Source organism: Hesperophylax consimilis, chromosome 17 (assembly GCF_061612785.1).
Source record: "Hesperophylax consimilis isolate HC1 chromosome 17, BYU_Hcon_1.0, whole genome shotgun sequence".
In the NCBI taxonomy this organism is placed as follows: Eukaryota; Metazoa; Arthropoda; class Insecta; order Trichoptera; family Limnephilidae; genus Hesperophylax; species Hesperophylax consimilis.
Window position 1 is genome coordinate 9,158,275 of NC_142852.1, and position 25,849 is coordinate 9,184,123.

Below are 25,849 nucleotides of genomic sequence, written 5' to 3' on the forward strand. Positions count from 1 at the left end.
TGTACATAATTATCCAATCGTAATGCAAGTCTTCTTTTTATATTTATCTTCGTGGCTTTCGTTTACATCGGTATTTCAATAAAAGGATAGTATATTATTTGTTATTGTAATAATTCAATCCTGGAATGAGGGCTTTTATGACCGTGAAACCCGATTCGAATCTCTTTCTCCGTTCCGCCCCACTCAACTCCTATGCGCAAGCAAGCGAGAGATGTCGAGCGTATTTAAAGAAGGCAGGTATGGGCAAATACAGATAGGCGGACCGTAATAAACACATTACAAGGTTAACCTCTCAGACAAACACTTTTATTTACTTTGTGTTCCTTTGCGAACTGTCAAAACGTGAAAATTTTTGTTAAAAGCTTCATAACTCACGTTTTGGGAAACGTAGCCTTATTCTAAAAAATGTTTTGGAAAGATTATGAAATTCACTATCGTATTGTTTTGTTATACGTAAATATTTGCGTTTCTAAATATACATTTTCTGAAAACGTCAAAAATATGTAAAAATCGCTGACCATTATTTCAAAGCTGTGAAAAATGTACTTTTTTCTGAGTATCATAAAGAAATAACACTTTATATATTGAAGAAATATAATTAAAAACTATTAGTCACCTCAAAATATTAACCGTCCAAACTAAAATATTTTTAATAAATTATTTAGAAACGCAATAAATTATGAACGAACAAGATGACAGATCCAATCGACTTAGATAATGCACCTCTACATTCCATAGATATTCTTGAATACAGACGCGTAGCGTTATTCATTATCGATACTCTGTTTTTTAAATCATGGCAATCCGTATACTAGTGATGGAAATAAATCGATTTTTGTAAAATCTCGCGCGTTTACGTGAAAAGATGTTCTAATGTCTTGACCGCTATTATCATATTTACGTCTTTTGACGTTCTAATGTTCTGAGTGGTTAATTGAGTTGCATTTCAAATATATTCGATTTTCGTTTAGTACTTTTATAGCTTAGCTATGCTACATTACCTTTCGGCCAAGTATATCTAAACAATTATTGGAATCTGAATATCAACAACGTTACCAATGAAATTTGACATCAGTTTTTAGCAGTTCCTTGACAAAACAGAACTAAAGAAAAATAAGAATAATATTCTAACCTAACCCATGTATCATTTCAATCATGTTCTGTTTGGTGTGGTTGCTCATTTATCGCGTTAAAAAAATTGCACAAAGCAATGCGTTTTACCTTGTGTTTTTCAAAATTGTTTCCAGCAAGCAAGCAAGCCTGCCAACAGATCGAGAATTTTATTGAAATCATTTTTTCAAACAAAAAATTGACGCAGTTAGAATTTCGATAGGGCCTACCACGGACTTAATTAATCATTAAAAATAATTTTATTGAATACTTCAAAAAATATACACGTCACTAACAGTTATGTGATTTGTGCATAACACTGCTTGTCTTAAGTCTTCAAATAACTTACAAAGACATCTGTGCCCCACTCATCGATATACAAAGGTAAGCTCCAATCATAATTCCCGCCAGGTCATTATTTGAGCTGATCTTCTAGTAATCTAGTACAAGAATCCCGCGCAAGCGCAAACCAGTCTTGCATATTCCGATGTGCTCAAAACTTCGTTCTGCCATATTTCGGAGACACGTACAAGATAGTCTTGTAGGGCAGTATCGAGACAGCTGTGCGACATGATTGAGATAGATTACGCTCATAATCACGTGTTTCGTGCTCGACTAGCAAGCAGGGGGTCACGGGATCAAATACCGGCGTGCACAAGTAAATTTTATTTAATTAATTTGTACTATTTCACACTTTATTAGTTGCGCGTGAGGTTTTAAAATTGAAGCCTTAAAATGTGTACCCTTCACCCCCCCTTTGCCCCTTGTCCCTTTTCCTTGACCCGGCCAAACGACAAGAGGCATTGTTATCGTTGCATCTTGGTCCGCAAACATGCGTGTCATCTTGTGAATACCCGCATATGAGTTGTTTGGTATCAAAACTGGTCAGATCCAAAATTTAAAAAAAATAAACTAAGTATTGAACTGTGTTCATTATTAACAAAAGAACAGTTCTTATTTTTCAAAAGCAGTCATATCCGCATATTTTGTAAGAGAAACCGGTTTAAAAAGCGGCTGTGGTATGAAAAATAGTCAAATCCAGCACTTGTTTTGGTGTTTCCTGAAAATTCACCTAAAGTGGAGTTGACCAGTTTTGATACCAATGGTCACATATGTTGAACTCGGCTGTGATTGTTTTGGAGCACACATCGTCCAGTGAAACATTTTTACCCGCCGCAGTGAATGTCACTGTTTTGTTTTGTGTTGAGTGAGCGAATGTTAAAAGGGAATTGCCCCTTTGTTATGAATATGTATTTGTCACAATGTTACGATACTTACTTAGCCCATAGATGTGTTAATAGGCTGTTATTGTGTGTGGTTTTTCTAAGTACATTATTGACTGTTAATATGATTGAATAGTGGGTGGCCAAGTTTGACTTTGTTGGTCTTTGAAGGCCAACGCGCCAGAGTCCCTTCCAGTGGTTGAACTGGAAAAGAGCTCGCCAAACCGACCTACCGACGGTAGAGCATAATTCTCCATTCAGGGCGGGGAAAAATATATCCCATCTACATGATGTTTGAAAGGAAGTTGCAAGGTTGTAGAATGAAAGTAATCTGGATAAACTTTGGACTGGCCGTAACAAGTTATATTTGATAAATTTCACAGAGAAATACAAAAAAGGTGAAAACTTACCCCCATCGACCAGAAAGTAGAATCTATCTACCCTGTCTAAAATAATATGAACGTACGTAGTTATGAGGAACGAATACTGAGTGCCGCGAATAGCGGAGTAGATGAATCAGCCATGTAGCTAGAGGACGACGGCTTCAGATGTGACTGGTATCGGCCCAGTGAGTACCAGCCAAGAGGAGTGGACCGCTGCATCAGGATGTGGCTGGCCAACGGCCTCGTGAGGTCCGGCCATGTAGGTAGTAGACGACGGCATCAGATGTGAGGTTCAGCCATGTAGGTAGTAGACGACGGCATCAGATGTGAGGTTCAGCCATGTAGGTAGTAGACGACGGCATCAGATGTGAGGTTCGATTTAAAAAATGCTCCGAATCAAAATGCACACGGCGAAAACAGTTTATCGGCAGAAATAATCACCGATCGCTTGGATAAACTATGATTACCCCCACGGCCACACATGGTAAAAACGTTTTAATTATTCACGCCACCCGGGGCGAATTCCACTCGCGGGAAATATGACTAGACTTCTAATCTCGAAGCACAAACTGAACATTTCGGTATTAATCGCAAATCCATGAAATAACTTTCGATTAGAGCCTCAGACCTCCAGAAATAATAATTGACCCCCCGACCGGACAGCCTGTCTCTGCTGTCACCGGCCGGGAAGTGCCACCATCTTGAATTTCTTCTCACTTCCTGTTAAAGTTCTAAGTTGCCAGAGCATAAACAATAGACAAGATAAATCACAGATTTGACAGGTTCTTACTTAGAGTGAAAATCGTATGTTATTTTCATAACATTACCCCGGTCGCCCCCAACGTGTTTGCCCTCAAACACAAGGAGAACAAAATAAAAGCCTGAGCTAAGAGATACCCTAACTTGGTCTGATGGGTTCCTAAAACATACATGATATAATAACATAAAAAACGAGTTATATAGCAGAAATGTACTAAAAGTAATAGTATGCTTGCAAAAGGGTGTGTCACAAAATCAGTCGCGCCCATCATGCGTAAGACATGATGGATGAGTCTGCGGCGCATCCAATTGAAGTTCAGAGTATTAGATATAACAAAATCAGAACTTAGAAATAAAGACCTTAAATTGTACACAATTAGCAGTAAGAAGATACGTGGACGGGGCCCGTAATCACCCGCAGCATGTACGACGCTGGGTGATGTATTCTGACTCTCGTCTGGGACTACCGTAGACGTAGCATCTATAACAGAATAGAACTTAAAATTAGTATACAAATATTATCACTAAAGCATGACATCAATATACATCAAAACATTAAATATGCACAAAGCATCACTGTTCAGATTCACTTTTTTAAATAAGCCAAAGTAGGCTACACTCGTAGATGGTGTACCATCTGCACTTTATCACTGATTCTAAATCCATTTTGGAAAAGAAGAGTTCCTCTATAGAAGAGTATTCCTATCTAACTCCCTAAACTGGTCTCGTGGGTTTAGTTTTTCTGACAGTTATACAATAGAAAACAACATATAAGTTTATTTTTACTATTGGTATATGAAATACAGGATATAACCAACCATTGTAAATGAATGGTGTTATGAATAGTTTTACAATCATCGCAAAAATGATGCCACATTATTTAGTAAACAACCATCGTTAAAAATGGTGCCAATAGAATTGTTAGCGACCATCGTAAATAAATGGTGCTATAAATAGTCTACAACCATCGTTAAAAATGGTGCCAATCAATTAAGTATTCGTCTTTTGTCCCCGAGGGTTCAATTTGTAAATTGTAGTATTAGTGTAACTAATTACCGAGGTTCTCACAGGAACCAATCAATCACTAATTTATTTTTAGGATTGATTTACATTTTTCAAATGATGAAGTTTTAATATTATATAAATTTATTAATATTAGTTCAGTAGTAACTTGTTTATAGAAACTTAACAAGAATTTTTTGTAATAGTAAAGATACTTACATAGACAAATGGGCAATGAGACCTATGTAAGCACAATATATTTAAACTCGGAACATCTTGAAATACTGGGCGAATAACTCCATATGTTTTTACTTAAAGTAATACAATATAAAGGTATATGAACACAGTTCATATGATATTAAGCTTAGAATACAAGAGGATATGCGGGTTCATATCGTCGTATAATCCAAGTTGACATAAAAATAAACTTAAAAATAAATATGAGCTAAGTTGAACTGATCGTGACCAGAAATATAAATGTATTTGTGTTTCGAAGCATCTCACATTTGTATATATATTTTATAATCTACAAAATTTAACTTATTATTTTAATGAGAAATTATACTCGAGTAATCAACTGGAGTAAAATTAATTTTCCGTAAAGGACGAACTTAAAAATATGTATATTTTATAATCTACAAAATTTTAACTTATTATTCTAATGAGAAATTATACTCGAGTATCAACTAGAGTAAAATTAAATTTTCCGTTTTTCTTCGGCGGCGGTACCTCCACCTCAGAACTCGAGCCCGAAAGAACCCGTCTAACCAAGCGGAGCCAACTCTGCACTCGCACTTCCTCTGCGCAAAGGAAGGCGCGTGAACAGAGCGACTCACATTTAGTTTTTTTCCTTTTTTTTTTTTTTGAATCTCCATATTTTAAAGAAGCAACCCTAGGTTTAGAGTTGTTGTGACTCTTCTTCCTACATTCCGATATTAGATGCCCCTTTAATTTACAAAAAGAACAATAAATATTGTTCCCTGAAGAATTTGTTTCAGTATGACACATCTCCTTTTCTCATTGATGTTGTCTATTATTGTCGACATTTTGAAGTTTACTTATGAAACCGCAAGTATTGAATACAAAATGATTATAAATTAGCTAATGACGATAGCTATGAATATATTGTACTCCCGCGAGGCAAATATATAATTAAATGCACTTATAAGCACTGTATAGTATTGGTTGCATAACATAATTATCGAAACTTTCAAAGTGTATTATTATTTTGACAGTTGTTGTCAAAATCGCGATGTTTGTTTACGCTTGACATTCCTAGCTGTCAAGTTGACACATAGTATTGTGTTGCCCGTAAAATAAAATAATATTGCCCGTAAAATAAAAATAAATTATAATAATGCGTACAAATCGTTATTTATGTTGGTTGCACTGATGGCACTTTAATAAGTTCGCACTGTTGACTGACATTTATGTACCTAATAACATTTATAGGTTATGTTTTATGAGAGACACGTCGAAACAAAACAAATACACATGATTACTAAAATGCTTGCAACTTCGATTCAAAATCAAATAATAAGAACAAATACGAACCAACCACGTTGATGCGCCATGTTATGAATATGTATTAATTTACATACAAGGCGGGAGAATTATATAATAGATGCATGACGTTTGAGAGGAAGTTGCAAGGTTGTAGAATGAAAGTAATCTGGATAAACTTTGGACTGGCCGTAACAAGTTATATTTGATAAATTTCACAGAGAAATACAAAAAAGGTGAAAACTTACCCCCATCGACCAGAAAGTAGAATCTATCTACCCTGTCTAAAATAATATGAACGTACGTAGTTATGAGGAACGAATACTGAGTGCCGCGAATAGCGGAGTAGATGAATCAGCCATGTAGCTAGAGGACGACGGCTTCAGATGTGACTGGTATCGGCCCAGTGAGTACCAGCCAAGAGGAGTGGACCGCTGCATCAGGATGTGGCTGGCCAACGGCCTCGTGAGGTCCGGCCATGTAGGTAGTAGACGACGGCATCAGATGTGAGGTTCAGCCATGTAGGTAGTAGACGACGGCATCAGATGTGAGGTTCAGCCATGTAGGTAGTAGACGACGGCATCAGATGTGAGGTTCGATTTAAAAAATGCTCCGAATCAAAATGCACACGGCGAAAACAGTTTATCGGCAGAAATAATCACCGATCGCTTGGATAAACTATGATTACCCCCACGGCCACACATGGTAAAAACGTTTTAATTATTCACGCCACCCGGGGCGAATTCCACTCGCGGGAAATATGACTAGACTTCTAATCTCGAAGCACAAACTGAACATTTCGGTATTAATCGCAAATCCATGAAATAACTTTCGATTAGAGCCTCAGACCTCCAGAAATAATAATTGACCCCCCGACCGGACAGCCTGTCTCTGCTGTCACCGGCCGGGAAGTGCCACCATCTTGAATTTCTTCTCACTTCCTGTTAAAGTTCTAAGTTGCCAGAGCATAAACAATAGACAAGATAAATCACAGATTTGACAGGTTCTTACTTAGGGTTATTTTCATAACACCTTAATTGTATGCAAGCTGATTAAGTGCAAAGGAACCAGCGGCTACGGAGGACGAGACCAGGGTAAGTCTTTGGCCTTTCCCACTCATTTCCTCTTGCAAACACTAAGGCAAATTCAATTCGTTGTTCACTTACCGCAACCAACCCCGCACAATTGCGAAGTTGTATAATTCATCCCTTTCTTTATGTACGCCTGTGCGAAGCGATTTCGAAGTCAAGTAGTGTTAAATTATAAGTAATAAAAATTTACCTGAGATATGGACGCCGGGTTATCAGCGCAGCGACTAGACGTTGTGGTATCGTTGATGCAGCGCGTAATGTTCTTGACGAGACGCGTGTCTTTGAAGCTGACGCACTCCTTGTCCGCAGCCACAAAGCTTTTGACGTCTTGGTCTGCCGCGGTCGTCGAGGCAATGCTTCCCCCCATGGGCTCGTCGTTCAGCCGTATCAGGATGATGTCAATCACCTTGAACAACAAATAAGCATTAATATGTAACTAGCGCAGACCGGTGATAAATCTTGAAAATCGCAAATGATTTTCTGTTAAAAATTTACACTGTCTCTGGAAACTCGTAGTACAAGTAGGAAACTGGTGGTTCTACAACAAATTTTAACTTTTTGATTTGAACTTTCTTTTTCAAGTATATCTCAACCGAAGTAGGAATTTTTTGGTCAAATTTGAAAGCAAATCTGTCACCTGGGGATTAATATCAGCTGTTAAAGGCGATGCACAACGTCATGTAATATTATAAATTGAGCCGCTATCAGTAACAACCCGTAGATGGCGATAAGGTTTAAATTCCCGCTTAACACCATTTTGATTTATGCAAGAAAAAAACATGGCCAAAAAGTGCCTTTTATTTTATTTTGTGGATGTTCATGCATAAATATTTAAATTTTTTTCGATCATTTTATAAATAACTTAATTTGCCACATTATACAATAAAATCATAACCGAAAATGGTTTCATAAGTAGGAGATTTTGAACTTTAAAGCAGTTTTCATAGGCCTTTACCTTATTTTTTTCTGGGCTTATAAAAAGACTTATCTAAAAAATACTCGATTGTTTCAAAGACCAAGATGTATTCTACTCGCAGTATTTAATTAAAGCATCTGAAACATTTCTTGGCGAACAAATTTTCAAACAAAAAACACATGATTTTGCATTACTACGCATGGCATCGCCTTAATGTCTTTTAACCATGTAAACGCCAGCGCATCCTTATGGATACGTTTAAAAAGTAATTTCTCTGAATTAATGTAAAAAAAAAAAAAAAAAAAACAATGGGGCAATTCAATTTTAAATATTTCGGAGTAAAGTGATTTAATGCATTACCAGAAAGTACCAGTAATATAAATAACAATAAAGATTTTAAATTTCATCCGAAAATCGGTTAGTTAAAATGAAATTTAAATTGCCTAATCTAACCTTCGTATATTATGTCGATTTGTAAAACTAAACAATAATTATTCGTAATACTAATTTGAAATTGAATGTCAAGCGATAATATTTGATGACATGACATTATTTTGTGAAGGCCCGGTTAGTTTAACGACGGCCGGCATAGTCCAGTGGTAACGCATTGGACTGCCATTCAGAAGGTCGCGGGTTCGAACCCGGCGTGCGCAAATAAATTTTATTTGATTAATTTGTGTTATTTCACAATTAATTAATTAAAATAATATATAGTATATTTGCGGCACGTTCCAGAGTGGAAGATACTACCAGTATCGCCCTGGTGTAAGACCACCATTCAGAATTGAAACGTTGCTCCAAATGGCTTTAGCCGTGTTTAGTGACTAGATCTGAATAGCCAGGTACTTCCCCACCTTCCTCTTTCCCTTCCCCACTTACCTTCAGCCTCACAACATCCCCCAATCGGGGATGCCATAGTCTCACTGGCTCCAGACGGGAGCAGTTGGGACTCTTGTGAGGTATTCACTATAAAAAAAAAAATAAAAAAAAACGATAATGTATAATACCTTATGCGCATTATCCAGCAGTTCTCGCAGACTCGCATCGTTCGGATCGACGGTGTGCTCGGCGATGAGCGCTTTTTGCGCAATAAGCTTCGCGTTCACCTCGTTGATGACCCACCGGGACTCTTCATCGTCCGTGCAGTGCGCGAGGAGGAACAGTAGTTTCAGCGCGTCGTCAATCTGTTTGCGCACGTCCGAGGTTTTGTCGGCGAGGGACTGCTGGCGGGTCTGCGTCACCCCGGAGGGATCCTTGTGAACGATCTCTTTGTAGTTGGATAGCCACAAAAAGAACACTTCTCGAAGGGTGTAGTTGCGACCTTCTGATTCTAACGTCTGAAAATAAATAATGTAAATCATTAATTCAGTCCATTATCTGACAACTAAAGGGTTTTCCAATAAGAGGTGTTATTGGTTAATGGATTGCGCTATCGAGAGATGATTAATGATTTTTTATGGCCGGAATTGGATGGTATTGATCTGGACAACGTTTACTTTCAACAAGACGGCGCTACGTGCCACACAAGCAACGAGACCATTGAACTTTTACCGGAAAAGTTTCCGGACCGTGTTATCTCTCGAAGAGGTGATCACAATTGGCCACCGAGATCTTGTGATTGAACACCTTGCGACTTCTTCCTTTGGGGCCACGTAAATGAGAAGGTCTACGCCAACAGCCCAGCGTCGATTCAAGACCTCAAAGATGGAATTCGTGAGGCTATCGAGGACATAAGGCAGCCACTTTGCGATGTGGTCATGGAAAATTTCACGAAAAGGATATGGTCCTGTAGGCGTGGTCGTGGTGGTCATTTGACTGATCTTATTTTTTACTATTAACTGCATACCTTCCTCTTTATAATGAAATAAACATCAGATCATTTATTTTAAAAAATGAAATTTTTCTTTGAATATCAAAATAACACCTCTTATTGGAAAACCCTGTACTATAATCCGCTGTTATTTTTACTAGTTGAAAACACATTTGGACGGAATTTAAATTTTACAAAAAAACCATGATAACTAAGCGAACATTGTGAAAATATTTAATGAAACACGACTCGTTTAAAATAGAGCAAAACTCTGTCGACAAATGCCCGATTAACTGAAACTCAAAACCCAAAGATACACTGTAAATTTGTTCATAACTATAACATGTTAAATGACAAAACAAAATGTTTGACTTCACGCTTATGAAATTCTTTAAGCGCGTAAGCCGCGGTTGACAGCTGTTTAGAGGTCTTCTTGAATATCTTCACAAATCGTGTTTAATTTATAAGAGGTCAATTTTCTATTACATTTGTGTAATTCAACATATTTAGAACTTATTTGTGTTATTTTTCATCAGTTTTAGACAAGTAATTATTAAATAATAGCATTTGTAAAATCTATTTTCATGTTATGTCATAAAGATAGGTTAAACAGTTCTAGTATTCAAATTGAATTTTATGGCCTATATTTCAAAAGAACTTCTATAAAGTGATGTTTTTTTATACCATAAATGCATAATGCACGTGTAACCATGTGTGGAAGAAATAAACATTTTAAAATGTGCAAGCAATGCGTTTAATATTTCAGTTGTTTCCTGGAAATTAAAAGCAAGTTGAAAATATTTTTTAATTATATATTTTTTTGTGTGACAGCTTTTTTGCAAACTTGGTGTTTTTAGAATTTTGATTTCTCTGAAGTTGTGCGACGTTTTGATCAAAAACGTTTGCAATAAGCTTATTTTTTTTTACTTTTTCATGTTTGAAATTAATATATGGCACTTTTTAAACATTAAAGTTTATTTCAAATACATAAATGTGATACGTAATTTTATCTAGTTTCTAAAATGGTATTCGTTTTACGACATCTTTAAAATGAAGAAATATACAGGGTGTATCGGCACGTACCTGACAAACTTTAACCAGCTATTCCTTAGCACATTTGGAGTAAAAAATGTTATGGGCACTTTGCTGTCCGGTAACATTTTTTTTTTAATAAAAAATTTACCATTCCTATTTTCACCACATGTCACCACTGTTTTATCCTTTGTCACAGTTTGAAAACCCATCTGGCAATATTTTATTCGAGTTTCGTTGAATAATATACGTACGTACCTACATTGGCGCGCTTTTACAATCACAACGAAATGGCATGGCACCATTCGTCTCATTTTTAACTATTATTATTAAGTGTGTATGAAAGAGCGAAGACGCTTTTTGACACACTTGCTAATAACAGCTGTTGAACACGAGAAACAATGCCAATGACAGTGACGGAGTGTGGATTTTTTTATAATTTTTTGTTTTTAATTGAAAAAAAATGTTACCGGACAGCAAAGTGCCCATAACATTTTTTACTCCAAATGTGCTAAGGAAAAGCTGGTTAAAGTTTGTCGGGTACGTGCCGATACACCCTGTATAGAACATTTAAAATACCTTGGCAAAATTAAGAAATTCAAAGAGAAATTATTATTATTTGAAGTTTATACAACAGATAAAAAACCCATTATGACTGGATAAGCAACATATAAATCTTATTTATTTTTCTATGAACTATTTTATGTCAGTTTCTATATTAGTAAGGTTTTCACGTTTATCAATAGAATAAAATTTTCAACACGTTTTTTAGTAAGACCGTATGTACCGGACGGTATGTGGCTGTCATTACAGAATAAACAGATCGACGAGCAGGGGGAGCTTTTAAAATATACGTGAGGCTTCGATACCTCAAATCCTGCTTGCCCCCGCCCCGCTTCCTCGCACTCTGGGTGCACGGGCCGGCAAAGGCTCTCGCCCGGGACCAATCAGCGCGCCCTTAAGCGAGGCTGTACGGCGTAATTTGTCGATTTCACTATGTATTTAAATGTTTAGATTAAGTTTGGTCGTAGATATCACGAAATAAAAACACAGATAAAACGGCCGGACTCTCCTTAGCATAACTAGTTGATAAGAAATAGTATAAAATTTAGAGATAAGGAAAAATAATTAAGATTCCCCTGAATTTATTGGGCCGGGTATCCCCACACCGCAACACTGTATGTATTGTTAGCAGCGCATTCAAATACTGTCGCCACAGAGTTTAGTTTATTAATTGGCCGCCAGAGGCGCCACTCTCATCGCTGTCGGCCAATCAGGGATCTACACTTCGCGGGTGGTTTGCGGTACGGCCGGCAGAGGCGCTGCTGGTTTTAGGCGGGAGCGACTCCCCCCCCCGCCAGGAGGAAGGATTGGAAGCGATCAACACTTAAGCACAGCCACGATGAGCGAATACACACCATTTAAAGTTATTGATTGTAATACCGTGGAGACAAGATTAAAGTATTTCATCATAAACATCTATTAGCGTTTCATTATTGCTTACAGTTTATTATCTCGATTAATAAAAATGCTACAGAGAAGTGGTTAGGGTCCACTTAAAGAGCATAAGGAGTAGAGTAGTTCTAAAGGTAGTGACCTCCGCTAAATAAATCATAGCAGACGTCCAATCTGCGAACCACCAAAGGCCCGCAAAAGAAGGCAGCGCGTTGACACTGCCATCACCGAATACAGGAGTGGGGATATTACAATAAATACTGAGCGCCATCCTTCAGCAGGCACTATCCGCTTCGGACCGCCACCAGCCGCTCTACTCCTGCTCGCCGCGACTGCTTCTCTCCGGATCTCCACCTTGATTTATTTGACTTGCGCCTCAGGATACCCCAACTGTAGCAGCCCATCACGGACTGACCGGCCCCCCTATACTAGTCTATGTGAGAGACATAGCGGTCGCTTACTCTGTAAGTGTTCAAGAGAAATCTCTAAATAGTATAAAATAAAGTCGCTATCTATATGTTTGTGCGTTTAGTTCTTTAAAACTACGCGGATTTTGATAGGGTTTTCACTATCATTCAGAGAATTTCTTCGGGAAGGTTTATATATATAATGCATGCATATTGTATCTACAGAAACTAGAGAAAAGTCGAGAATCGCCAGGTACACCTCAGCTATCCTGTAGTGATGAGGTTGGTACTCGACGCCATGCGGGCGGAGGCTTGGTGAAGAAGTAGTCGGCTGGTGGTGCGTGAGGCCGGAGATAAAGTCGGTCTCGGACGGCGGACGCGGCCAAGTGCCAGAGTGTCTTCGCTCGCAAGTTGTTGACTTGAAGTACGTGCGTATTAGACCAAACTGTGTTTGAACGTGAGCTTATATATGCACACGCACAAGCTGCAGGAATGACGGCATTTTCTCGCTGTCAATCTCAAAGATTCCCGGGTTTGCAAATAGCTTGTAGCTACAATTCTATCAACCTTCTAGTAATTCGATTCAACACAGATGAAAACTTAGTAAACGAAACCTCATCTATGCACAAATTAATATCTTACCTATACTATTGGATAGACTGTGGAAGAGAATTGGGGCAGGGCGGGAAGGACTGAGGACTCGAAGAGAATGTGGAGGGAGGATGTAACACTGCAGCCTCGGGTGTCAGGAGCTAGAGGGAGACAGCGGGAGACTTGGAGAAAGACCGTACGATAAAGATGGTGACTAGAATGATGGTTTAACCTGCATGATGCCCTCGGCCATGGTGACCATGCCGCTGCTGGGTTCCTGGATGTTCTGCGTGACCAGCGGCAGTAGGAACTGTCCCATGGGAGGGGCGCTCAAACTGTGCTCGCCCAACAACATCTGCAACAAACAAACCAACCATTACCATTAGTATAACCACCATTCTGAATCTACTTCAGATGTCAGTCTCACTCTCAGTCTATCAGAGCAGTTGGGACTCTTGTGCAGTACTCACATCTTCAGGTGAACAAAATCATTAAAAAAAGGTTCTCCTAAACCGTTTGACACAGTTATACATATACGATGGATGATTTTTTTTTTACATTTACTCCACACCTGACGCCTGAGGAAAATAATTTCCCTCGTGTCATTTTTGGGGATGCCATGTGGAGAGGAAGGAGTGAACATGAGTCTTTAAGAGATGCATGTTATAGGAGGGATGAATTGTTCCACAGCTGAGCTCTTGAACTCAAGAACTGTTCTCATGTGATAAATGTCAATTGTGTGCAAATGTTGGGCGCGTGTTTGGAGCGTTTCCCGACTATGATCGACGATGCTAGTTCTCGGAGCATCTTCCAATGAAATACCGGTAGAACAGTGACAGCATTCCTACTCAACTCCTGAACTCTAAAAGATCGTTTGTTCGCGATCCGTTTGTTAAGTTAGGAGAATCTATCAAACGGACCACCCGTTTCCGGACAGAGTCAAAATATTTCGTTTCGGTATTTTGGGGCTCCCACCAGAGGTGGCCGCCAAATTCAACAGTTGGTTGCACATGCGATTAGTGCAGGGTCAGCAAATGCGAGAAAACGTTTTACGAAGACCAATAGATTGATATTTCACAGAATTTTATAAATATTTCAAAACTAAATAAATAACAATGTAAATGTTCGTATCTTAAAAGTCTTAAAATTTCAAAACGTCTTCACCGATTGTTTTGAAATTTTGACACAACTTTGCATTTGAATACGCATGTGTTTTTATATACCTTTATTATATAGATGTCATATTTGATGTAGTTGGAAGGAAAACAACATGCGCTATTGTTTTTCTGTCTGCAGCAGACAGACTGAGCCATAGAAACGCGTGGCGGGGTACAGCTGCAAAGGGCACACAAACTCCAACGGCTCGGAGGGCTTTGAAGCAGAGAATGAACGGTTATCTCGGTTATTTTTGTATCCATGTGTAGTAGCCCACCACTGACCGCTAAAGTCTGTGATATAGGCTTATCAGATCATCGACTTGTCCGCACCGAAATTCATTTCAACCCGCCAAAAGTGTCCTATAAAACAATAGAATCGAGGGAATGGCGTAAATTTAATTTCGAAAATTTCCTTGAAGATCTCAAAAATTCTTCTCTATGCATAGAAAGCAACTGGGAAATTAAGACGACGACAGATCTAATCGAGGAGTATAACACCACTCTTTCAAACTTATTAATAAAATATGCTCCAACCACCTCGAAAACGCGGAAAGTTCGAAAGTCTGACGGCTGGTTCGACGAAGAGTGCCGAAGCCAGAAAAGGCGAATGAGGAAACTAGAGAGGTCATATAGAAGAAACCCAGATGTTACTACACGAGATCAGTGGATAAATGCTCAAAATGAGTACAGAAGCAAAATAAGTGCCAAAAGATCCGATTATTGGATCAATAAAATTGACTCTGAGCGGAAAAATCCACGACGTCTCTGGAACTCGGTCAAAACTATCATCGCTGGTAATACTGTTCCAACTGCTACAGAAATTACACCGCAGGCCTTTTCTAAGTTTTTCTGTGAAAAAATAGAAACCATACGCGCCTCCACATCTTCTGCCCCTCCGCCAAGATTTACAGCCAATTCCACAAGGATACTGTCATCTTTTGAACCTACAACGCTGGAAGAAGTAGGAAAGTTGATCCTTAGTTCGCCAAACAAACAATGTACTCTTGACCCTATCCCAACGTGGCTTCTCAAGAAATGTTGCAACGTGTTATCCCCTTTCCTGGTTCACGTGTTTAATAAGTCCCTAAGCACAGGTGACTTCCCGGAGCCACTTAAGTCTGCTGTAGTTACCCCAATTATTAAAAAACCACAGCTTGATGCCGACAACCTGGGTAATTATCGACCTGTATCAAATCTGCCTTTCGTAGCTAAACTACTAGAAAAAATTGTGGCTTCTCAAATAATCTCCCACTTAAATCTTAATAAATTAATCACAAATCATCAATCTGCATATAGGAGGTTCCACTCAACAGAAACCGGATTACTTCGTGTCCTGTCAGATATAACCCTTGCCATAGAGTCAGGTAAGTTAGCACTTATTTCACTTTTGGATATGAGCGCTGCATTTGATACCATTGACCACGACTTTCTCATTAAGAGACTAGAAGTAACGTTTGGCTTACATTCTAACATCAAATATTGGCTAGAATCCTATCTATCCAATCGCTCGCAAGCAGTAAAGGTTGGAAATAAACAGTCCAACTTCTCAAAACTCTCTTCAGGGGTACCCCAGGGATCCGTTTTGGGTCCACTTCTCTTCATTCTTTTTACAAATGACGTCGCAAAAATTATCGAGTCATTTGGCCTTTTATCTCACTGTTATGCTGACGATCAGCAAATATACTTTTACTGCTCACCAAATGAGATCGACGGCCTAAAAATTCGCACAGCTGAGTGTCTAGAAGCAATCAATCTCTGGATGTCCTCAAATAAACTTAAGCTAAATCCTTCAAAAACGGAGTTTCTCTGGGCAGCCACACATAGACGCCAACATTTAATAGAAAACTCACCAATCGCTATTTCCGGCAACGACGTAACTGCTAAAACAACCGTCAAACTTCTGGGAGTTTATCTGGATTCAGACCTTTCTTTAAAAAGTCAGGTAAATAAGACCGTTAGCACGGGGTTCTTCTACCTTAGACAACTTAAGTCAGTTCGTAGAAACCTTTCAACAGAGGCAACTAAATTACTTGTGAACTCATATATAGTATCACGTCTTGACTATTGCAACGGCATTTATGCAAATCTTCCTAAATGCGAAACTGATAAACTACAATCAGTGTTCAACGCCGCAGCAAGGCTTATCACCGGGGTACCCAAGTTTTCGCACATTTCGGAACACCTCCGAAATCTTCACTGGCTGAAGTGTCCTGAAAGGATCCAGTACAAGCTATGCTGGATGGTGTTTAAAGCTATCAACGAAATGGCGCCACCGTATATTACTGAGCTATGCATTCCGGAAAATACTGGTCTAAGGCAGTCAACTCTTAGATCAGCGACATCATCTGCAATTGGAAGGTTGAAAGAGCCTAAGCGAAATCCGAACACTAAGTTTGGTGATCGTGCATTCGGAGTATCCGGCCCCAAGGCTTGGAATAAACTTCCTATGGAATTGAGATGTATAACCAGCCCAACAGAATTTAGATCCAAACTAAAAACTCACTTTTTCAGACACTCATTTCCATAAATCCGTCATTCTATCCAAATATTTCTTTTTTTTCATTTTTTTATACCGTAATTGTTACATTATCTAGCGATTCCGTTCATTCAATTTTGCTATTGACTTGCCTACCAGTGGACAATGGACAATATCAGCGGGAACATAACAAGTTAATCGGTTTAATTGTTGGCAGATGAATCATCTAAATGCGTTTAAGATTGGCGATTGATTGATTTTATTCATTAATTTAATTCATTTAACATATAATATATCCAGCTAACAATAAATCCACCCTAATATAATAGAACTTCCTTCTTCTTCTGGCGTTAGTAAGATTAAATTGCTAATTTTAATTTTAGTTTTAAGTTGCCAAATATGTAAATACTCGTGTATATGTCGTTAAGATAGTAGTTATAGGCCTTAGTCGTAAGTCACTAGATATAAGTCTTAGAGATAAGTCAGTAGTTCTAGTATTAAATATTTAAGAAATATATTTGTACAGCGCCCTTGAGGTGATTTCTCACGAAAACGGCGCTATATAAATTAGCCAAATATTATTATTATTATTATTATCTCGAGAGTATTTCCTCCTGGGGTAAAAATAATCTCAAGACCCAATCCTGTCTGATTACGTCTAAAAGGGATCCAAATGATAATCTAGTCTCCTTCAAAGGAAGCAATCTTCCCAACAGGCCTTCCATTGATATGCTCGGTGTAACTATAAGTGACCAGCTCAGGTACGGGGGCTCCATCGAAGCCAGAGTAAAGTTGGCCTCTCAGAAGCTGGGCGTACTGTACAGGGCCCGCAGATACTTTAATAGTACACAACTGCTGACCCTGTACAAATCGCAAGTGCGCCCTACTGTCGAATTTGGCAGCCATCTCTGGTCCGGAGCCCCTAAATACATGAAAAAAACCCTTGACTCTGTGCAAAAACGGGCGGTCCGTTTGATAGATTCCCCAATCTTAACAAACGGACTGCAATCTTTAGAGCACAGGCGTCAGGTAGGTATGCTGTCCTTGTTCTATCGGTATTACAATGGAAGATGCTCTGAGGAACTAGCGTCATTGATCCCTTCGGCACCGGTGCGTAGTCGGGATACACGCCAAACGCACGCCCAACATTTGTACACGGTTGACATTTGTCACATGAGAACGGGTCGCTTCTACGATTCGTTCTTAAGTTCAACAGCTCGGCTGTGGAACGAACTGCCGGCCTCTGTGTTTCCTCCCTCCTACAACATGGGACTCTTCAAGACCCATGTTCACTCCTTCCTCTCCACAAAAAGACCCTCCACACACCATCCCCAAAGATGATATAGGCCCTGAGGGAAATTATTTTCTTCAGGGCCTCCTGTGTGGAGTTAATATAAAAAAAATAATAAAAAAAAGCTAGTAGTCATAAAATTTTACCTTGGAGTGCTTGGGCGATGAAATATGGTTGGAGAAAGCCGACGAAAGGGCTGCCATCTTGGAAGGGTCAAGGTGTTCGGCTGAAACAAGCAAACAATCTAAATTAGTCAACTTATCATCTTGGGACCGGCACAATTGTACAAACTATGTAATTTAATTTTTATTTAGTGGAAGTCAACAAACATGAAGATGAGGAAATCATGATGTAACAGTATAATAATACAACAAACTACAATAACATCCATACAACAACCCACAGTAACACCCATACAACAAACTACAGTAACACCCATACAACAACCTACAGTCACGTAGCGAGGAGGACTGTAAATAAACTGTTTTGTGACGCTGAATTGTTTTTTACCTTCCAACCAATAAGGAGGCTAGGATTCAAATTTTACTGGTTGAATTTGCGCAGTGTTGCTTTGAGTGGAATCTAGCCGCCCGCGCCGGCGTCGTAGCGAAAACATCATCTAATGACAGTTGACCAAAACACAGTACCGATAAAACTAGGAATTTTAGCCGGAGTTATAATTAGCTCAATCTTATACGAGTGCCTGTGAATTCCTCTACCATACGAGCGCTATCAAAAGAACCATATCATCAAACTTCACAACCAACTCTTCCGTAAGTCACATTTGCGAATACCTATCTTTTTGGTTCAGCGAACAGAGCGTTAATTTACATAGGCACATAAACCACTTAACTAAAACCACCATGCATTCTCTCCGTAGAGTTAGTTAGGCAGAGAGCATGGACTGCCACACAACTCTATCTCGGCACACCCTCCTCGCTTCATTCACATTCATACGTTGTCTCATACATAGAATAAAGAAGAAGACAAGAAATGCAATGGGTCTTAAATTTCCAATCAAATGTTTCGTTATGATTATGAAATTCAAATGGGATGGCGATATACAATGTCAGGCAATTGTAAGGGAGACAGAGCGTGTGCTAAATGCGCTGGAACCAAAAGTTATTAAGTCAGTTGCGAGATTTTTTGTTTTTTTAAAAAGATAGACAAAAATTCCCGGGTTACGGATAACATGACAATATTTTAAAATCTCTTAATACCACCACACTTAACAGAAAATGTTGCTTGTGTTGTGATGGAGGACCCAAACGCGATGTCAACTCATCCACCGACCGGTTTCCATTCATTTGACGGAAACAATGGTCGATGGGTAAGGATCTCGACTAACATGCCAGAGGTCACAGGATCAAATTCCGGCGTGCACAAACAAATTAAATATGATTAATTTGCATTATTCCACAATCTATTCATTTAAAAAATAATATATAGTATATTTGCAAACGATCGCTCTGGTGTAAGAACACGATTCAGGATTGTGACGTTGCTTGAAACGTCTTTAGCTGTGTTTGATGACCAGATCTGATTAGCCTGGTACTTCCCCTCTTTACTTTTCGCCATATCCGTCCCCTCCTCACTACCATCAGCCTCACAATATACCCCAACTGGGGATGCCATAGTCTCACTGGTTCCAGACGCTTTGGGACCCTTGTGCGATATTCACATGAAATTTTTTTTTAAATAGGTATAGTCACCGCTCTCTTGGAGTTGCGTCCACTGCTCCTCGTCAGGGGGGCTGCTGGAGGCATCGTCAGAGTCCGTCAGGGGCAGCTGGAACCAAAAGACAAACAAAACAATCAGTACATTAAAGCATTCGTTATCTCGTTATCCGTTCAATAGATTCTTTTATCTTAAAAAACAGATTGCAATTGTTAGAGCACTTTATTGGAAGATGCTCTGAGGAACTAGTCATTGATTCCTTCGGTACCAGTGCACCGTTATGCATGCCAAACGCACTTCCCAACATATGTCACATAACAACGAATCGTTCCTACGACTTATTCTTGAGTTTAGCAACTCGGTTGTGCAACTATTTGCCGACCCCTGTGTTTCCTCCCTCCTACTTCGTAAGTCTCTTCAACACCCACGTTCACTCTTTCCTTTCCACAAAACGACCTGATCCTCCAAAATGACATAGGCCAATAATTTCAGACCGTGTGTACATTTGAAAAAGCAAAGATCGAGAATTTTTTCCACACTATCGAGCTAATTAAAATTGGCAGTTTTCGTTTTCCAATTGCTGGTATAACTGGCTTTGCAGTTCAAGCAGAAACAATCTTTATATTTTGAAATGTTATTTTTGTGTTTAATCTCAACTGCATTTTCTTTTTGTTAGATAATAAAATTTTTATGAAATATTTTAAATTTAATATTTTTAGTATTCAGTGTAATATTATAACTCCTAAACTATTAAAAAAAAAACCCGCATAAAATCTTCGAATAATTTTATATTAATTATTATATTTTAGAGTACACATTTGAAGACTGCGCACTTTTTTTTTCACAGGACGGTTCATTTTTAAACTCCCGAAACCTGGGCTAAGTAAAAAATATCACACGCACGCACTATCTCTTGTTTCGAATGTTTGAAAAACAGACTAAAGCAAAAAATTCACACAATAATTCATTACCCATGTTTAATATATATTTCAATAGGCGCACGGGTGGATTTCTACAGGTTAATTAGCACTAAGTTTACATGTTCAAATTAATGTTTTAAGATCAAGCATAATTACGTAGAATGCAGCTGTAGGCAGACTGATAGAACCTAAGCGCAAGCCAAATACTAAGTTTGGTGATCGCGCTTTCGGAGTAGCTGGGCCGAAGTCTTGGAATAAACTCCCTCTGGAACTAAGATCCATAACAAGTCCAACAGAATTCAGGTCTACACTAAAAACTTGCCTTTTTAAGCTGTCGTACCCTTAAATTAAATATACCATTCCTAAGAGAAAGTCCAGTTATATCCAATTATGTCCTAAATCCTGTATCTAAATTTCGCTAGTAAACAATCAGTTAATTAAGTGTTAATCTCTAATGACCTACCAGGTAAGTATGGTACTGTATATTATCTACATATATAGTTAGTAACAACATTGATCATTGTAGAAATGTATTATATATTTGTACAGCGCTCTTGAGGTGATTTGGCACAAAAACAGCGCTATACAAATCATCCAAATATTATTATTATAATGAGTTGATTAAAATATATAAATATTTTTTAAGATGTATATTTTAAAAATGATCGATTGAGTATATAATGCACAGAAAACTGCGTGATTTAAACAATGAATGCGCTGAAACGATACATAGGGGAACGATCGATGCGGGAAAACAATCAATGCGAGAAACGATTGATCGAGATTCCACTATAAGTCTAAAAAAATAAAGAGTGTGCAATATAGTTGTTGCTGAGGAATACTTGGAGCAGGTGGATGAGTTTGTGTATTTAGGAAGTATGTTCTAGAGAGATGGGAAGGCTGACAGAGATATTGAAACAAGGGGAAATGCAGGTAACTCCATTCATGGAGGACTGAACGCAAGTTAGCAGTCCACAATGCAGTGCTAGTACCTATCCTATTGCAGGGGGGCATTGAACTGGTAGAAGAAGGACGAAAGTACAATGAATGCTATACAAATAAGATCTCCGAGGCGTATGTGTGGTAAAACCGTGTATGATGGTGTGAGAAATGTAGACATCCACAAAGAATGCAAGGCAGATGTGAGCGTTAAAGAGTAAGATTAAGAATGAGACGCTTATCTGATTTAGGCATGCAGAACGAAGAAAAGAGTGTAAGGATTTATGACGTGAATGTGAATGGTAGGAGAAATCGGTGACGCCCGAGGAAGACATGAACCAGATACATACTTGGGTCGGGCCATGTCAAAAGTCCAAATAACAGAAGGGTATGTATGAGACGATGCATGATGTGAATGAGGCAAAAAAGTGTGTGCTAAGAACGAGTTGTTTGGTTCGGTCCTTTCAGCCTACCCGTGTAAAACAGCACGACGGTTAGTTGTCAGTTGTTAGTTGAGATTGTAAATTTTAGTATACCTGTCAACTGGGTGCATTTTAAAAGTGGAAATACTATTACCGTATTATAGTAATTACATGTTTCACTTGATCGTCCCATGTCTTTCCTAGGCGCCTTCCATATCTCTTTCCAGTGCAGAAATACGTCTTCCTCGCACATTCGTTCGCGTGCAAGTATATCTCGGGCGTCCCCTTCTTCTTCTTACAATTGAGTCGTGTAAATTCTATACCCGCTTCTAATTCTATATCAACTTTCATTGATTTGGAGAAAACCGCAAAAAACTGTCACATCTCTAGCGTACATAAGTAATTGCATTACAATTTTTTATATAATGAATTGGAGTAATAAAATTTCGAAAAGCATTTATTTTTCTATATATGTCTAGCAATAATTAGGTAATTTCGATAAATAAAATGGATAAAACGGATTTTGATACTCACTTCGTGATATAGAGGCTTTTGAAAGTCAACTGAGCTGATATGGCGGGTTTAGAAACACACGCGTAGATCATTTTGACACACGAGCGCGGCGTCAGAGCGGCGGCCATATTGTATTTTGGCAAAATAACTGCTTGTGATTGGTTGAATCCGATATAGCGGGTTTTGATAGTAACTTTCTGTATGATATAGCGGATTTGGTTTCTCACTCGCAGTTTTAACATGGTTTTTGGTCGTGATAAGGAGGGTTTTGAAACTCAATTTTAGGCTCCTCTTGTTGCTCACAAAAATGTGAACAAGATGTCATACTCAGATCATTTTGTCAAAAAATCAGATATAGCGGGTATAGAAATTATAGGATTCAATTCAAAACACTCGTCTAAACACTACTGGCACTAATAAGAACACACTTTGAAATGTTCAGCAAAATCGGTCGAGTAGTTTTATAGTCTATAGGGGATAAAGAAAGAAACATTCATTCTCTCTCAGTAAAAGAAGTCGAAGATCCCCGAGGAAGATGTATACGAGATGATGTATGATTGAAGAGTGCGCCAAGACAAAACTGTGTAGCGGTCTGTCCTCTCAGCCTACCCCAGAGGAAAAATGCAATCCCAACTGCTCCCAAACACCTGGAGTCACTGAGACTTTGGCATGCTCAATTGAGGAAAAGGAGGTCACCAAACACGGCCAAAGCCATTTCAAGCAATGTTCCGATTCTGAATTGTGGTCTCTCACCAGGGCTATAGTAAAAGTATCGTTATCATTTGATGTTTAGTAGCATACTATAACTTGGACTAGATTTAGTGATGTCGACAGAGTTCGCTGAACCTTGCACAAATAGCTGTACAGCTGAATGAAGTGATATTTCACAAAAATAGCTATATGTAGACAAATTATCTAAGCAAATTTTCTTTTTTTAAATATTTGTAGATTTTGGCGCAAAATCATTTTTTTATTAATGAATCAATATTTATTGAAATTTCCAACAGTCATCTGTCGTTAACATCATCTTTCTTCTGCAATATCAAAACAAAACAACTATTTAGTGATCTGAATAGTCAGGTACTTCACAACATTCCTCGTCATTCTCGTGATCTTAAGTGATGTCATATTCCCACTGGGGTACTAAAATAAAAACACAAAATAAATGCAGATGTATATTTCACAAGAAACTCTACTTGCCAATCAGCTGTGTAGCCATTTGTATAGAGTTCGTTGAACTCTATGTCAACACCGCAAAACATTGTCAAGTTATATTAAACCAACTAACTAAACATCATGCCGTTTCTCCGCAGGGGTAGGCAGAGAGGAGACCGCCGCACAACACACTGTCTTAGCATTCACTTCTTGTTTCATTCACATTCATACATCACATCATACATGTCACTCTTTTCTGATTCTTGACAAGAACCGACTATCTGATTCACTTGATCGTGCCATGTCTTCTTCAGGTAACAGATAATACCTAAAAATTGAAATCTATACCGATTTGAAAGAAAACTGACTCCGCCAATTAATAATATAAAACATTTCTACACTTCCCAGATAGGGCAAAGACACTACTTTTCTGTTTCACGAAATAATGTCGACATTAGAAATTGTACAATCAATTACAGCAGAAGATAACATTACACTTTCTACTCCTGGGCCCTAAACAGGCGTACAATGACAGTGTTTATCTGCCTCGAGATTTGACAACTACCATCAATTATCATTTCACCAAAAGCAAGAAATCTGAGCTCAAACCTTGACACCCACAGCAAACTTCTATAAGTTTATATTATGATGAAATGCAATAGACCTCCCAGTCTTTCTGTTCCGATGACAGATCGAAATATTAGTATAGCAGACCCGCCATCTTGTTCCAGACCTAATTATTAAATGAATTTATTTTAAATTTAATTTTATCTTGGGTGGAAAATTTAAAATGGATGTTGTTTGATGATGGTGCCTCACCTCCATAAGTGGGAAGCAGCCGGTGAAATCCCTGCTGCGATGTCTCTCGGCATCCGCCAGAGAAGCCAAGATGTTCAGCTCTCCTCCGAGACTTGGGTCCTCGGACTCCAGCAGCAGTTTATCACGGAGTCTCTGATTTCCAGGAAGTCCTCTGTCGAGCTGATCGCCCTCCATTCCTGCACCCCTACTAGGGACTTCGGGCTGAAGCGGCCCTTCTCCCTTCCCATCTCTGTTGCTGTGGGACTTGTCTCGGTGATACATCATCCATAGGATGAACAGATAACCAGGTCACTGCTCGATTAGTATTAATCGATAACGTTTCAAATTGCACGGTGCGAATAGTTTAATTTCCGACGTTAAGTAAGGCGAAATGCATTTTTTCCTGAGCATTGGCGGATTGTTTGACAATTCCAATATGGCGACGCTGTTTTGACGTAGTTTGGGAATCTGCCGACAGGGCGCTGCAAAAGAGTGCCAGTGCAATAAATAATATCTCCTCAGAATAGTGACAATATAACGAAAAATACTTTTGCGCAATATTTTCACGCAGTGATTATTTACCGAAAAAATAATATCCCTTCAAAATTGAGACAATAAGGAAGTTGAGTCCATTTTTTTTATTTTTTTTTTATCAATGTTCGCATTCAAACTTAAATACTGGTATTTTTTTTTTTTTTTTAAAGTTTGTTTTCATAATTAAATTAATTCTCAAAGTTTAAATTTTATTAAGCCCGCCAAAACGAGCGGAATCCGAGCGGTAAGAGGCGGGGTGTGGTGTGACGTCATTAGAACTGTGAAAACCACGACGCTCAAGCATTTTGTATGGAAAAAATTTTAATTCTTCAACAAGGAATTCCAGTAATTTTTTTACCAATGTTAACCGTCTATTAGAATTGATGTTATTAAAAAAAAAAGAAAATTGATTAAGATTTCATAGTTAAATTAATATTTTAAGTTAGAATATTTGCTTTTCCCGCCCGGTACGGTACTTGTACAGAATTGCCGTCGCTACTTGTTGACGTTCCACGCGCTAATTCAGGACCACCGCGCAGAAAAGTAAAGACCAAAAGTAAAATAACGGTTTACAGCCCAGTTCACTGTGAGACCTTTCTGGGCGGCCGGCGGCCTGAAGTGTATCACATGCTATGTGACATGTATAATAATAAAAACTTCTAAGTTATGCAATAAACAACATATT

The 25,849-nt window shown here is 38.6% G+C and overlaps 1 protein-coding gene across 4 annotated transcripts in view; it reads right to left on the reverse strand.

Moving 5' to 3' along the window:
* The window catches only part of LOC149415937 (uncharacterized), a 98,132-nt gene extending 73,044 nt beyond the window's left edge, over positions 1–25,088 (reverse strand). For all 4 annotated transcript variants that reach the window (XM_089641519.1, XM_089641520.1, XM_089641518.1 and 1 more), the window contains exons 1-6: positions 24,652–25,088; positions 19,919–19,994; positions 18,353–18,432; positions 13,515–13,637; positions 8,995–9,324; positions 7,262–7,477 (exon numbers count right to left, since the gene is read on the reverse strand). In XM_089641519.1, coding sequence (XP_089497645.1) covers positions 7,262–7,477; positions 8,995–9,324; positions 13,515–13,637; positions 18,353–18,432; positions 19,919–19,994; positions 24,652–24,915 — 1,089 coding nt within the window. In that variant the 5' untranslated portion in view covers positions 24,916–25,088. The remainder of the gene's footprint in view (positions 1–7,261; positions 7,478–8,994; positions 9,325–13,514; positions 13,638–18,352; positions 18,433–19,918; positions 19,995–24,651) is intronic.
* Positions 25,089–25,849: the final 761 nt, after the last annotated feature.